General features: G+C 37.7%; 1 protein-coding gene across 7 annotated transcripts in view; it reads right to left on the reverse strand.

Moving 5' to 3' along the window:
- The window catches only part of Rrp1 (Recombination repair protein 1), a 279,367-nt gene that overhangs the window by 17,416 nt on the left and 244,786 nt on the right, over nucleotides 1-17,165 (reverse strand). For all 7 annotated transcript variants that reach the window (XM_068230234.1, XM_067156745.2, XM_067156754.2 and 4 more), the window contains 2 exons: nucleotides 2,129-2,272; nucleotides 1,866-2,046 (listed from right to left, as the gene is read on the reverse strand). In XM_068230234.1, the coding sequence (XP_068086335.1) occupies nucleotides 1,866-2,046; nucleotides 2,129-2,272 (325 nt within the window). The remainder of the gene's footprint in view (nucleotides 1-1,865; nucleotides 2,047-2,128; nucleotides 2,273-17,165) is intronic.

A 17,165-nucleotide genomic window follows, 5' to 3' on the forward strand; every position in this document is an offset into this window, starting at 1 on the left:
TACATTCTATTGATGCAAATATTGTATTAAGGAGTGTCTTCTCCTTCTGGTGAACTTCGCCTGATGTTTCGATGCTGATAGTTACTGTTCTCATATTAGATATCACCTCTGTGGTTGACCTTCTGTGTCAAACCTTGGGATTCTGCAGATTTTAAATTTAATATGAAATACTGAATTTAGGAGTGTTCACTCCATTGGATTACATTGGCCTTGATGTGTCAATGACTTCAGGCCTTGTTTTAACGTTGCATTTCTTTAATTAGTTTCGCGAATTTCCCCCTTGCTTTCCTTGTATGGTTTTCTGCTTACATTAAGGTATTTTCACTATAATAAGGTATTGGTTTCATTTCTCTCTTATATTCATCCTTGTAACTTTTATATTCCTTAATTAAATTTGTTTCCTAAAACTGTGTTATCCTTTCAGACAACCGTTGGTATTAAACTCTAAATTTGGTAAGTTGGTACTGATGCAGAGGTCACCTTGCATGATCCACTCCTAGCTCGCTCTCCACTCATTTACCCCTTTGAGGTAAGTTTGTTGTTCTTGCATGTTGATTTAATATTTACTGTTTTAATTGCCTTGGGGTTGGTGACACCATTGTGGAATTTTTGTGGGTGTAACTGTACTGCGTGTTATTCATAACCTAACCTGCACCTAGTACTGGGTAGCAAGTTCTGTTTACTCCATTTAGTCAGTGAATTTATGTGTATCCTATTTTTATTTACCAAGCCATTGTGTTATCTTTAGTTCTTATTTACACCACGCTAGTGTTTTTACTTAATGTGCCCCTCTTCCGCACATTACACCGTAGAGAAACGGTACAAGGGTTGGACAAACAAAAATATTCTATTCATATGGAGGATGTACCAATGAAGGTTAAATAAGTTATGTACAATGGATAATTCTTACCTATAATGATATATGCAGCAGAAACCTGGACAATGATTCAGAGAGATGAGTACAGGCAGCTGAAATGAAATTCCTGAGGAGTATGATAAAGGAGATACAGAGGGATAGAATGAGACATGAAGACATACAAAAAGAGCTAAATGTTCAAAAACTAAATGACAAACTGGAACAGATGATAAAGATGTTGATTCCCATAGGGAACCTAAAATATTTGTTCCGAATGAGTGAATTCATAATACCAATATAGTTGGTCCGTTATTGGACATTATAAATTTCCCAGCTAACTCATTCCTGGTTGCCAGCGTTTTGCCCCACTGTGCTCTAAGTTGGGCTCATGAGTTGGTAAATTGCACACTCACCTACGCAGTGGCCTCCACGGTATGCACTAGCCATGCGCCTTGGTGAGTGTGCTATTTACCAATTGATGAGCCCAACTTTGCACACTGGGGTGAAACGCTGGCAACCAGGAATGAGTTAGCTGGAAAATTTATAATGTCCAATAACGGACCAACTATATTGGTATTATAAACTGGAACAGAACAGATTGAGATGGTTAGGACACGTTAAGCGGATGAAAGAAGAAAGACTGCCACGACAAGCACTGGAATGACAGATGGCAGGGAAGAGAGGACGAGGAAGATCAAGATAATGCTGGATGGAATCTGAAGTACAGCACAGGACAATGGAACCTGGACTGGAACACAGTTTTGAATGAAGAATGGTGGAGGCACAGGATGAAGTGGAGAGGAACCACATTTGGCCCCGTCCAGTGTGGGCTGGAAAAGGGGAAATAATAATAATGATGATGATAAATTTCTAAAAAAAATCTTATTACATCACAGGTTGCTACCCAAAGGCTCTAGTGTCAGTTACTATAGCTCTTCATATAAATTTACAATATTCCACACCCTCTCTTCAGTGGTAGTATTTACAATCGATCATATAAGAAACTCACCAGCCTACATTACGCGACCGAGCATTGCCCATGTAAGTCCAAAACGTATATGCCCCCGTCTTCTCAGGATACAAGTGTCGGAATGTGTCCACAAATCCTTCCTTCAACAGTGCTGTCATACCATCCCTCTCCTCCTGGGTGAAACCTGCATTCTTGGTATTACTTTTGGGATTTGCAAGATCTGCAATAAGAATTCTTCATGTTAAAACTTATATTAAATATCAACAGATATAATTATCTTCATCACCCAAAACCAATCTTACCAATTGCTTCATGTGACACATTCATATCCCCACAGAGAATAACAGGCTTCTTAGCATCCAGTTCCTTAAGATACCTGCGCAAATCTGGATCCCACTTCATGCGCTTGGGCAGAGTAACTAACCCTCGACCTGCATTAGGGACATCTGGAATCACGTGAATATTACACTAACATGAGCATTACTAGACCTAGTAACATATTTTAGAGCTCTTTCATTTACACCACCTACACATCATGCACATCTGTTGCAGTATGACACGTCATACAAGCCTTGGCTATTTGTTTTATGTTGCACCAACTCAGAGAGGTCTTGTAACGATAATGGGATAGGACAGCGCTAGGACTGGGAAGGCAGCAATTGTGGCTTTAATTATAGTACAGCCCCAACATTTGCCTGGTGTGAAAATGGGAAACCATGGAAAACCATTTCTAGGGCTGCCGACAGTGGGATTTCGAACCAACTATCTCCCAAATTTAATGTAACAATTACACACCTTAGATCACGTAGCTAACTAACTTGGTCATACAATCATATATAAATGTTTCCTCATTGTAGAACAGTATTAGTGAAGAGGTGTAAATCAATAGGGTAAAATAATGATAATAATAATAATAAACATCATCACATGGCCTCAGTTACCACGTGAAGACATTAATTTGACGCCATCTGGCTGCCTGCTTGTCAATTTTGACGTTCCGTTTTGCTCTAGATCCACTAGATGGCAAAATAATCCAAATCTCTCTTGAGCATCTATGGTTAAGTTTTAATGAATTTTGTCAGGTAAATATCAAATGTGTCACCAGAGATCTTTTACATGCCGACATTGTATGATATGGAGAACAGAATGGACTTTATCTGCCCTTCAAGAATCCAACTATCTCTGCCGGGTTTCAACCCACGATCTCGGGATCTGGAGGCTGACACTCTAAGATATATGAATTTCATTTTGAATGGTCTGTATTGAACTGTGATTACAATTAAATTAAAAATTAAGAGTAAAATATTTCCACCTTTTGTATTGAAACGGCGTAAATATTTTACTCTTAATTTTTAATTTAATGGCTGACACTCTACCACCAATCCCCAGGGAAAGCTATCATTAGGGTAACCAAAGATAAGCCTTAACTAAATAAAACTGATCTCCTAGAATGAGAAATTTTAACAATTTTAAAGAGAAAATGTAACTTTTACCAGTTTTGATTTCCCTCCCAAACATCTTATGAAAACTAATATTATATTGTTTCTCATTTATTTTTGAAAATAGGTCTGAAAATAGAATGTGTCTTATATGCTAATACTAGCTTTGGATAACTTCCATTTCTGTAAATTTTCTCTGTTAAGAGTTACACGATTTCTTTCTTCATTCGTTGAGAGAGGTAGAGAGTTCATATAGGTTAACTTATCTTTTATAAATTTACAGCACTCGCCAGAATGAAGGTTGTGGATTGGATTGTCATCTGTTGATATTTTATGGAAAAATGTTGCCCACACAGTCTTTTTCATATCATCTAGATTATTTTAATTGCTTCTGATCGCCTAATCATAGTAATCTAATAGTTTATTGATGGCATTGTCTAGCATACGACCCCTTTTGGTCTTGTCATGATCAAATGTACTCAAGATCAATAACAAGCTAGCACAACAGCACAAAGAATGAAAAAATTGTACGTTATACCCAGAATATTGCGTGCACAACATAAACAATAAACGCAAATGTTATGCCAATCCCACCGACTTACGCAGCAATGTTCCCACTATAATTTTAATCAAACCACAGCCTTCTAGACCGTATGGTTCTTGAGATATTAAGTGTTTACTGAAAAATAGTTTATGAAATCCTGAAAATGCCCTGTGCAACTAATTAAATTAAATTACATTAAATATACTTCTAATCAAGCAAATTTAATAAATCATACACCAAATTGATCAGCAAACTCCAAATAATGTTTTGGCATAAAAATCAGAAAATACGATTTTTTCAACAAAAGGGTCATTTATACTCACCTTAATAAAGCCAATACATTTGAAACAAAGAAACACCACATAAGGAACTCTTAAGAATCTTGAATCTTTTGCCCCATTCCTATGACATTACAACTGATAGGATCATTTTACGTAATCAAGATTCTTCATCATCATCATCACCACCACCATCAATGTCCCACTCCAGTCGCCTGTGTGTGATTCTTACGGTGGCCAAAATTCTTCAGTAATATGGCATTTTATTTGTATAACCTTTGATTCTATTGCCAGAATTCTTATTGAATTTAATCTCTGAACCCGAGGGTTTGTAATGATACTGGGAGCACTTATAAATATAGCGGATGACATCCACAAATCTACAAGTTTCAGCAAAAAGTCAACCTGTCTATATTTAGACATTAGTAAAGCTTTCAATAAAACTGGGCATGACCATCATGGACAATTCACCTCTATCATAAACTATGAAGAGAGTGTTAATCAATCTAATGACAATATTGTAATGGGTTGGTGTAGTAAATGAGTAAGAACCTTGTAGCATTCTACTTCTAAAATTTATTAACTACTTACTAGTCTACACATTAACACACAGAGGCATACCGAGATCACCACTTATGCTCAATGTACGGGACACACACTTACTCAGTTCGTGCTCTCTCATTTAGTTATCAACTGTTCATTCACATTAATACATACAGACTACAGTTACTACTACTTCTACAGTCTCAGTCAGTCATTCAGCTACTTCGTTGCTGCTGTCACAGTCTACAGTTCACAGCCTACACACATCAGTCTCGCAGTTCGGTACGACGTACGCTACCTGTACTTCAGTAGAATTTCATTCAATGTCCCATGCCGATATCTCCCACGCTCCACCAAAGACACAACGCTCCCTCACAGCAGCTGGCCGCAGAGACTCAACTCACGGCGATAGACACACAGAACGAATACGCAGTTCCACGGACAGAACAGTCTACAGTCTGCCTCCTCAACTTCAGGCTGTCGACATCCACAGCGACACTCACACTGACTGCACGTAACTCAGCGAGGCCTGGTTTCTTCAAGTCTGTGTTAAATTTTACTTAACAAATGTTAACTAACAATTGTTAGTTATTTAACACTTTGGTTAAAAGTACCCTCTTTCACGAACATATTTCCAACATTTGTTACGAAACAACTGTTAAAGACAAATTAAGACATTTCTGTGAGATTTCTGAACACGTTTGGCAGTGAGCATCCATCTTTTGTTTCCTTACACAAAGCGCTCCTAGTGGTGTGTTGAAACAGTATTTTGTCACACATGGTTGACATTATTATAGGTTATGATTAGCAGAGACCGCTAAGACGTAAACATACGCTAAGACGTAAACATGTAAACCCCTTCATATTCCGTATTCCTGCTTCTCTCTCATTCAAAGATGTTTATTTATCTGCATACCAACCCTCCTTAAATCTTTTATGTTCTGACAGGAACTTGGACGGTTCTTCTTCCTGTGCCTCCTTTAATCGATTCTTCCTTAACTTAACCTAGTTCATTTTTTCGTATTCTTTTTTTTCTTCTCTTGTTGCTGTCTTCTCTTTTGTACATAATGTAAGATTTATTTATTTATTTATTTTTTACTGTACTATACCATTACTTATGTGTTATATCTGTATTTATCTTACTGTGCCTAGATATAAGTTCTTCTCTTCGTTTTACGTTCAGTCTTCAATTTTCCTCGTCGTTTCTTTTGCCTTTATGTTTTATTCTTCATTGTTGTGTCTCTATTGTTATTTTGTTAGCTTTTAATTTTTCCCTCTATTTTTATCATTAGATGTTTTTTCCTCATTGTTCTTCCACTTATTTTTTAATGCTTGCTTTGTGCCACTCCACTGTAAATATATTTTTCCTTTGCGGAACTCTGTAATTCGGCTTCTCGCTGTTTTGGTTTCACAAATAAGTTAATTAAAAAATAAATAAAAGGAAAGACGCAACAAAAGTGTTGTTATCATGAATGCGATACAAATGCTGTTATAGTTTTAATTTGAAAGTATGTGAGTGTGCTTAAAATAATGAAAGAACAGACTGTTATATCACATTTGATATAGCCGGGAAAACGTGATAACTGATATGTCTTGAATGATTTTCGGGCATTCTTTCACTGTGGGGAAAATAATGTAATGCCTTGCTAATGCTGCAATGGCAGCAGAAATTCTTTGCAGAACTCTACACACTCTTGTCTTGCACTCATGAACATAGTTGCCTACAATTACATGAGAAGTGTCTCAAGCTTAATAAGTAACGAGAGGCCAGACCCTGCGGTCAACCGATTTCAACGAGCTTCAATGTACCCGTGAGGGGGGACGATCAACAGTAACTTGTGCATAAGGGTTTAGGTCAATGCTCTTATGTTTTCGAGAGGAAAAAGAAAAAACTAGTTCAAATGTCATGACACAGGATCCGCTTCGGACAAAGTGGAGGTGGTAGAACATTAAAGGCTGAATAAATTTTTCTTAAACATGTCAGGTCCGCAACCTAATAATTTCCAAAAAATCGTTGAATCCCTAATTCCAATGCAGTGCACATATACTTGGAGTTACATCACGGTCAGAGTGGTGGCCTAGTGGTCACCGTACTTGTCGGCAAACCACGTAGAAGTGAGTTCGAGTTGTCGCAGGTATAATTCTTGTACAAAATATTGATATTTGAGGGAACGTGAAGACAAAAATGGGAACAAAAATATTATGCAAACTGCAGTACACTTTATTTTCTACTTGAAATTAATATAGATGGTTCATGGTGTGGGTTATTGTAGTCAAGTTCTATTACATGAACCATGGGCAACAGTTGAGTGGCCTAGTAAGTGATCCTTAAAGTCGGGATACCAGTTGCTATGGAACGAGAGTGGGCATCTCGGACATATTCTGAGTCATGGCACTCCTTGTGCTCAGGCGGCTAGGACTATACAATCCACCGGTGGTCCATAACCCGTTAGTGGAGAGATCCTCACTTGAACTATGTGCAAGTAGGGTAGCATCCTGCTTCATGAATTTACCAAGCTCTGAACATTTTTTTTTTTTTTTTTTTTTTGCTAGTTGCTTTACGTCGCACCGACACAGATAGGTCTTATGGCGACGATGGGACGGGAAAGGGCTAGGAGTGGGAAGGAAGCGGCCGTGGCCTTAATTAAGGTACAGCCCCAGCATTTGCCTGGTGTGAAAATGGGAAACCACGGAAAACCATTTTCAGGGCTGCCGACAGTGGGGTTCGAACCTACTATCTCCCGAATACTGGATACTGACCGCACTTAAGCTACTTCAGCTATCGAGCTCGGTTCTGAACATTTTAAGCAGGCCTCGGACCTATGGGAGTAACGGAGCCCCACTCCCATTTGACAGGCGAAGGACTCCTTGGAAACAACTTGGCGAACAAAATGGATTTCGATGGCGAGCTATCAATATTAATTGGGCTTATGGAAGGAAGAAAGTAGAACTGGCTGAGCCAGCTAAGAGGATGCATCTGGATGTGCTAGGAGTAAGTGATATTCGGGTAAGGGGAGATACGAGGAAGAGATAGGAGATTATAAAGTGTACTTGACGGGTGCTAGAAAGCGAAGGGCAGAGTATGGGGTAGGGATGTTGATCAGGAATACTATTGCACGCAACATAATTTCTGTTAGGCACGTAAATGAGTGAATAATGTGGGTAGATTTGGCAGTTGGAGGAATTAGGACAAGAATTGTCTCAATGTATTCACCATGTGAGAGTGCAGATGAGAATGAAGTTGACAAGTTTTGTGAAGCATTCAGCGACATCGTGGTCAGGGTCAACAAGGTTAGGGTAGTGCTACTGGGTGATTTCAATGCGAGAGTTGGAAAGAGAACTGAAGGATACGAAAGGGTGATTGGTAAATGTGGGGAAGATACGGAAGCTAATAGGAATGGGAAGCGTTTGCTGGCCTTCTGTGCTAGTATTGGTTTAGCAGTTACAAATGCATTCTTCAAGCATAAGGCTATTCACCGCTACGCATGGGAGGCTAGGGGTACCAGATCCATAATAGACTATATCTTAAACGACTTCGAATTCAGGAAATCTGTTACGAATGTACAAGTTTTCCGGGGATTTTGCGACGACAAAGACTACTATCTAATCTCTAGTGAACTATCTCTAGGCTTAGGATAGAGAAAGTGATATCTGTCTGCTAAACAGAAAACAGTAGAATATCTCCAGAACGAGAAACTTAGACAAAAGTACTTCGATATGATCACTGAGAAGTTCCGAACAGTAGAGAGTAAGCAGGTTCACAATACAGAATGAAATCGAAAATTGAAGATAACATTATAGTAATCAGATCAAAAATTAGATGTTGGCTTTTCAGGCGTTTGCTCTATTAACCAGCATTTCGTCTTAGGTCTGACACTAGACTCGTCAGAGTGGGATGTGTCAGACCCTACCCACTGATGCTGGGGTGTATGCAGGTGAACTTATCAGAAGCCTCTTATGTGGCACAGTCTGATAACTGCATACGGGAGATAAAACTCCACAATGGAATTAATGCCCGCCTAGCAATTCCAAATGGTAATTCTAAATTCCCATGGAGGGAATTAGATATTTTTCCCCCAATAGAGCATATGAAAAATCAGATCAAAAATTAGATGTTGGCTTTTCAGGCGTTTGCTCTATCTGACGAGTCTAGTGTCAGACCTAAGACGAAATGCTGGTTAATAGAGCAAACGCCTGAAAAGCCAACATCTAATTTTTGATCTGATTTTTGATATGCTCTATTGGTGGAAAAATATCTAATTTCCTCCATGGGAATTTAGAATTACCATTAACATTATAGTAACCAAGGCTGACAAGGGGGGTGCGATCGTTTTGATGGATAAAGATACATATATCAAGAAAACTGAAGATTTCTTTTGATAATAACAAATACACATTAGTGACTAAAGATCCGTTAGCTAAAATTCAACGCAACTTAAAGGCCTTACTTAAAAGATCCACATTTCTCTTACCGAACAAGAACAATTAAAACTTATCAATATGAATCCTAGGCTCCCAGAAACTAGAGCTTTGCCCAAAATACATAAAAAAGATATTCCGATTCGTCCGATTACCAATTGCCAAAATTCTCCCACGTATAAGGTCTCCAAATACATTCATAATTTTTTGAAAAGATATTACACTTTTAATAATAAATAACCATTAAGAAATTCCATTGAATTATGTGACATTTTGCTTAAATTTGGCGTGCGTCCAAACCAGATGATGTGTTCGTATGACGTAATGAATATGTTCCCGAATATTCTGACAGATAAAACTGTTAATATCATTCATAATAATATTTTTAAACACAGTAATCTTAGTAAAATGGAAGTAGAAGAATTCACTAGATTGTTAAATTTCGTGTTAGACAATAATTACTTCTCATTTAACAATAATATATATAAAAAGAATGGATTAGCAATGGGTGACCCAATATCGGGCATCCTTGCCGACATATTTATGGATTCAATCGAACACAATGAAATAATAGCAAAAATTAAAGGAATTGATTTATGGTTGAGATATGCAGATGATACGTTTGTAATCATAAACAAAGACGTCACTCATAGTCAAGAAATCTTAAATAAGTTAAATGAAATCGAACCTAATTTGAAATTCACGAAAGAGGACGAAGTCGATAACTCATTGAATTTTCTAGATGTAACAGTCACGCGTAAGGTTAACACTTTTGATTTCCAAATATTTAGAAAACCGATACAATCATCCACAACTATAAACAATTTTTCCTTGCACCCGAATTCACATAAACAAGCATCTTTTGACAGTCTGATTTATAGAGCACTTAGAATTCCTCTATCTCCCAAAAATTTGAAGAAAGAATTAAATTATATTAGGTACCTCGCTAAACAAAATGGTTTCAAAATAGAAATGATCAACAAATTAATCAATAAAATTAAGAACAAGTTATCCACAAATCTGATACCAGAAAAAACTAAAAAATCTGAGTATGCTACATTCACTTTTAATAATCCAGCTATACACCAGATTACTAACGTATTCAAGAAACATAATTTTAATATAGCTTTCAGAACTACTAATACTAATCAGTCCATATTCTTTAATCATAAAAAAGTTAATTATGATAAAAATCGTTATTTGGGATCAGGAGTATACAGACTCAAATGTACTCGGTGTAATTTTTCATATGTTGGAGAGACTGGGAGAAGTTTTATGACAAGATACATGGAACACATTAACGCGGAAAAACATAGGAAATACTCAGCGAAGAGTTTGCATATGAGGGAGACTGGTCACAGATTTGAATTCATAGAGAAAGACCTAGTGATAATTAGAAACATAGAAAAAGGGAGAATGTTGAACGAATTAGAAAGTTTATATATCTATTTAGATCAGATGTACAATACGCAACAAAATCTTAATGAAACCACGGACAGTAAAAGTATGTTACATGAATTAATGCCAAAATTATTAAAGTCAGTTAGTTCGAATAAATTTAGGATCCCTAATATATTTAATTCTTCATACTCTAATACTCCTCCCATACCTACAGATATTAAGCCTACTTCCAGCAATATGGTTGACTCCGCCCCTTTGTCAGCCTCGTCACAATTGACTCCACCCATCCTCTTCTCCCTTCCACACTCCCCTATTCCTTCCCCTCCGAGTTCACTGCCGCCTCTGCAGCACAGTTGCAACACCAGACTCAGAGCCAACAGAAGGGCAGCAACCAACACAACAGTAGATAACAAATAACAACTTTCAACTAACATGTAAGTCCTCATCTGTTTCAATTTATGTAATCCGAATTTTCTCCTTACGTTCAACTTATTTCATCTTTTCCTTCTCTTACAGAAAACATTATTTCAGTATCTACTGACAGTTCCTGGCAAGGTTTCAGCCAATAGTATTACCTACAGTGCTAAGGGCCACTTACAATTCTTCAACCGATGCTTCTGTCTCACTTCATGCTGACGAATTTCATCAGCGGCCTTGGACATATTATATTTATGACAATCATGTTTATGCTTATATTCACATCCTCATGTTGTTGGCTTTATATTATTACCACTTTGGTTTTCCACTAACATTTTAAATGAACTGTTTTAATTGGAATTTTAATGAAAGAAGTTTTAGTCTCTGACAAGATTTTAGTTTAATCATTGACAGTGTTTCCATTAGCATCTTTATATATTGTATCATTTTTCACATTTTTATGTCCCGAATTTTAATAACTGGCTGAACTTTTAGCTTCCACTTTTAATATTAGTTGTACTCTTGATTGTTTTTAGGCTGAAGATGCCCTTAATTGAGGGCGAAACATGTCCCATTTAACTTTGAGTCTATTTATGTAACCACTATAAGTGGAAATAAAAGTATTAAATAGGTGGATTAAATTAAAACACCTTTATTGTTGTTGAATCATTTGTGGGTGCCATTAAGTAATAAGGCTTCCATATACTGTAGGGCTATCCCATTAAAAAGTGTTATGTAAAGATGTAGGTAATGGTAAAGCAGTGTACCATTCACACAAAAATACAAACTGCTAGTCTGACAGTTCATCGGTGAGTCTGTCCGAACCAATGCCGAGTACTGCCGAAGGTTCATGTTCAAGATGGCAGCCGAAGCCGCTTAATCGCATATGGCGAGTATAACCTTGCGAGAAATTCATGCTCGAACAAAGTGACCAGAAAACAGTGTTTAATTACCCACTAGTCAGAAACCTAAGGCTTCAACTAATAATACATTATACAATTGTTTTAGGAAGAAAGTGATCTGCTATAATATGTAGGTACTATAGCTACTTCTATGAGCCCAAGGGCAAAAGAATGTCATATCTGTTCTTCCATGTTTTGCATATCTTTTAATAGTCTCTTGTTACTTTAGCAGGCTCCAGTAGAGAATTATTGATATTTGTTCTCTCGACCTTTTCACACTTTTCAGTGCTCTCCTTTATCTCCTGAAACACTACACACATACAACGTAAAATGTACTAATGTGTAAAGTGATACTATCTCCCTGTTGGATAGCTTTTAACGGGATATTCGATAGTATGTTTTCCCGCTTAACAAGTTTCGTCCCCTGCAGAAATGTACTAACGAGGTTTCACTGTAATTACAAGTAGCAAATTCCCTCAAAAATGGAAGACGTTAAGCAAATATCTTAATCAATTCTTATGTGGGTTCCTCTTGTTGACGTTCTTAATTATTATAATTATTATTAATTTTCCTTTTTACACAATTTATTTTACGTTGCACCAACACAGATAGGTCTTATGGTGATGATGGACAGGAAAGGACCAGGAGTGGGAAGGAAGCGACCTTGGCCTTAATTAAGATACAGCTCCAGCATTTGCATGGTGTTAAAATGGGAAACACGGGAAACCATTCTCAGGGCTGCTGACAGTGGGGTTCGAACTGCGAGACTTTAATGCAATGGTGAGATGCGAAAGAAAAAGAATGGAATAGTAATTGGACTTTTTGGATATTGAAAAAGGAATGAAGAGGGAGAGAAGTTGGTGAATTTTTGTGTGAGAAATGGGTTAAGAGTGGGCAATGTGTGGTACAGGAAGAAGAATAGTAGTAAGATTATAAGATGTGAATGGGTATGGAAATTAAAAGATATGGAAGTAAAAGAAAACTTTCAAAATGAATTGAAACTACACATACCTAGAACTGAGGTGGAGAGTGTGGAAGTAGAATGGGACATGTTCAAGAAAGCATTTGTAAGCTGTGCAGAGTGCTTGTGACAGAATAGCTGAAAGATTAAAATGTAAGGAGACCCTAGGGTGGAATGAGAGCATAAAGGGAGCAGTGAAAAATAAGAAAAAAAAAGCATGGCAATAATGTAATCTGGATAAGACGGAAGTAGAAGAAAATACAGGAAAAGAAACGAGGTCCTAGAAAATAGTGCATGAGAAAAGCTGAGAGGATTTAAACGCAAGTTAGAAAAGGATGCTATATGGATTTGTGAGAAGGAAGAGAAAAGAAAGTCTATACAATGCAAGTGAAAGGGAAAAGAGAAAGAGAGAGATAATAACTCAACCAGGCAAGATAAGAAAACGATGGAAGGAGTATTTTGCTCTTGATTAATCGACTCTCGCACGTAAAGCGAATGAAAAGATCTGCAGTGTTCTTGTCATCAGGGTTTCTTCTTTATATTAAGAAGAGATGCATGAACAACAAACGCGTTAAACAAACAAATGTCATGTATATAAAAGTATATTTTTCTATACGCCTTAACTGTTTGTCTCATAACATGGAATAATCCTGTTACTTGGCCCTGCAAGTCAACACTATTCATACCATTCTGGTATTCAATGCACAATTTTGGTTTTTTAATTCTTCCCTTGGTTGCTGGCCAGGCCTCCTTTTCAATTTTCCAGTACCCCTGATATCTGCGGCTTCATGTTTAGTTGAAATGAAGCGAACGTCTTTGTTATCTCTCCACTTGAGACAAAGTGTTCTTTGAAGACCATACCACAGACTGCCTACTTTTAGCTTCCAGGCAGAAATACCTGGTGACGTATCCTTCTTGTTTAGTCTAACAGTGCCTACTCAACCATTTGACAACTTCCAATAGAGCAACCTTTCAGAATTTTCAGGACAATTACATACATACATACATACATACATACATACATACATACTGTACCCTTGAAAATTGGTAGTTAGGCTGTATGGGAGGAATATTTTATTATCGGGGTGGAACAATGCAAAGCGCTCTTATTCGAGCATTAGATAGATGTCTTACGGAGGAAGTAAAGAGCTTCACGACAAAGTACATAGACGATTTACTTCTGGCCAGCGAAACCTTCGAAGATCACTTATTTAAGCTGGAGAAATTGCTGGAGAATCTCTCTAGGGATTTCATATAAAATTAGCCAAGTCGAAATTTTGTCAGACTGAGATTTTATTCTTAGGACATATAATAGATGGTGATGGAATCAGACCTAATCCGATCAAAATTGAAGCCATACGTAAATTTCCGAGGCCCATAAGAGTGAAGCATGTGAGGCAATTTCTAGGGATGGCAAACTTTTTCGCTAGCCACTGTCCAAATTTTACGCAAACTGTCGCACCTTTACAGGATTTGCTAAAAAAGGGGAACAGATGGAAGTGGAATGATGAATGTGAGACTGCATTCGCTAAGACCAAGGAAATGTTGCTACACAATGTTAAGTTGGGATATCCAGACTTTGAGAAACCATTCATATTGCAAACAGACGCGTCAGGTATTGGAATTGGAGCAGTACTATTCCAAGAAAATAAGGAAGACCCTGAAAAGAAAATCTACCTTGCTTTCGTCAGCAGAAAATTACGTAATCACGAAAAGCACTACACGGTTACTGAACTGGAAATGTTGTCTATAGTATATGCCCTCAAATACTGGCAAAAGATCATATATGGATTCCAAATTATTATCAGGACTGACCATAAGGCTTTAACTTTCACGATGAAAACGACCATGGCATCCGAGCGAATATTCAGGTGGACGATGTTTGTCCAGCAATTTGACATTAAACTGGAGCATTGCACTGGGAAAAGCAATTTGTTAGCTGACTGTTTGAGTCGTAACCCGAATGCCGATACTGTGGAGATCCATCAGATTGAATTAGTTCCAAAGGACCATGAAATTTTAAGAAAACTTTGGATATATCTGGCAAGCCCAGAAGAGAAACAGAGATTTAAGGAATATCATAGACTTCTTGGAGAAGAAAGTCAAGCCTGGAGAACCTAGTTATAGGAGGTGCAAGAGGAAAGCTACACATTACCAATATCTGGATGGAATATTATTTAAATTCATAAATTCTGCCAAATCTAAATTGAGAGTTGTGGTACCTCCAAGATTGCAAGAACCCCAATTCTGGCATACGCACAGAATAACTGGTCATGGTGGTATTGATAAGACGGTTGCCACTATTCAGGAGAAGTTCACCTGGGAGAAACTTCGATCCATTGTTCGTAATGTAGTTCGCACCTGCGACATTTGTCAACGTGTAAAACCAAGCTCACACTTGCTTCGACACAGCCCTATTTCAATAATACCTACAGGGCCTAGACAGTTATTCGCAATGGACCTATTTGGACCAGTCCCGATCTCTAGGAGGGGAAACCGACATGTAATAGTCACTATCGATGTATTTTCTAAATATATTGCCTTATATCCTATCCAAACGGCGAATTCTAAATCTGTAACCCGTCGGATAATCCGCAATCTGATACCTCATATGGGCAAGCCAAGAGCCATATTGACAGATCATGGGTCACAATTTACCTCCACTGAATTTCGTCAAGCTATGGAGTAATTGGGCATTAAGCATATATTAAATTCTGTCCGCCATCCATCAAGTAATCCAGCTGAGAGAGTGATGCAGGAACTGTCAAAATTTTGTCGCATTTTCTGTGGAAATACACATTGGTTATGGGTAGATGTGTTGCCGATTATGATGGAGTGCTTAAATAACACCGTGCAAGAAGCTACATCTCAGATCCCAGTCGTTCTTCACTTTGATAGACAACCTTGCCGACCTTGGGATAACATCATTCAATGCCCAGGAAGTGTAAAACCTACTCTGGAAGAGAATATTGAAAAAGCAACAAAATCTTTACGGGAACAAGCTGAAAGACGACAGAGGCGAGTTAGAAACAAGAAATTTCGTCGCCCATTGAAATCACATCAGCTTGTATTACTAAAGAAACCAGCTTCTTCAGAAACAAGAAGTAAATTTTACGCCAAGTTCGCACCGTTATTTGTTGGGCCATACAAGATTATTAAAGTCTATGGAAACAACGCATACCGCATACAAAGTCTCGATCAATCATATGAAGGTGTCCATAACGGCTCAAATCTTAAGAGTTATTATTGTCCCAAACAATCTGCTCTAAATCGAGTAAACGTTATTTTTGAAGAAGAAACGTCATAGAACAAAAATGAGGATCCGAGCTACCTTCATGCTTCAACGCAGGTCAATATGACGGAAAAAATGTGCAAAGAATGTCAGGAATTACAATGCTCCGTAATGGATCAACTATGCTTACTTTGTGCTGCGTTGGAACTGGACAACAGCAGGCTACGAGCTGGAACGTCGTCTAAAGTAAATTTGAAAGAGTGTGACACATAACCGTACCTCAGAATTTTCAAGGAACATTTTAATTATATTTCAAGACAGTAAATGATTTAATCTGCCCATCAAATCATTTTCAACCAAGGGAGATTATGTACCCTTGAAAATTGGTAATTAGGCTGTATGGGAATATTTTATTATCGGGGTGGAACAATGCATTAATTTATCATTCAGGAAGGAGATTTCAACTCTGCACTGTCTCCGCTCGCCAGCGGCAGAACAGGTTTTTTCCGACGAGCCGGCAGCAGTCTTGGGTTTTTTGTGTCTTGTTCTAGACCCCAGCTGTGTGACACGTGACTACAGGTTTACCAGGCCAAGGGCGATCAATATTTTGAGAATTGATACGTCATGATATTTCATCAATTGGATTGGAAGGTTAGCTCGATCGCAAGATTTCAACCAATGGGATTCAACTAACAGACACACCTACGTCTTGAAGAAATAAATGCCCGTGTATCTGGGGAAATTTGCTCTTTTTATTCCTTACTTTTCTTCGCTTCGCTGACTTTAGCTGTTTTACCTGGCTAATTGCTTCTTGCAAGAACTTGTCTTCGTAAAATAAAATTGCCTGTACTACTGGGAGACGACCTACACGACGTTGGAAATTATAGGCGTCAATTTGACGATGGATGGCAATATTTCTGCTTCTGAGGAAATTTTAAATTGTAATATTTGTTTGAAACGTCGCAGTTCAGATTTCATTAATAATCTGAGGAACATTAAAGTACGTAGAACTGTGCCATCATAAAGAATCGAGCGTGTGTGTTTGGAATTATTACTAAAACAAATTTATTAGTTTCAGCATTTTACCAGAAGACGGAAGATCGCAAGCAGTCCTGAATTATTTCGAAGGATGGAACCTCAACGTTACGAAGGAATCTATAACTGTTCCAAGTCTTCATCTGCTGCAGCCATGAATAACTAAAA

The sequence above is a fragment of the Anabrus simplex genome, chromosome 1, assembly GCF_040414725.1.
Source record: "Anabrus simplex isolate iqAnaSimp1 chromosome 1, ASM4041472v1, whole genome shotgun sequence".
NCBI classification, from domain to species: Eukaryota; Metazoa; Arthropoda; class Insecta; order Orthoptera; family Tettigoniidae; genus Anabrus; species Anabrus simplex.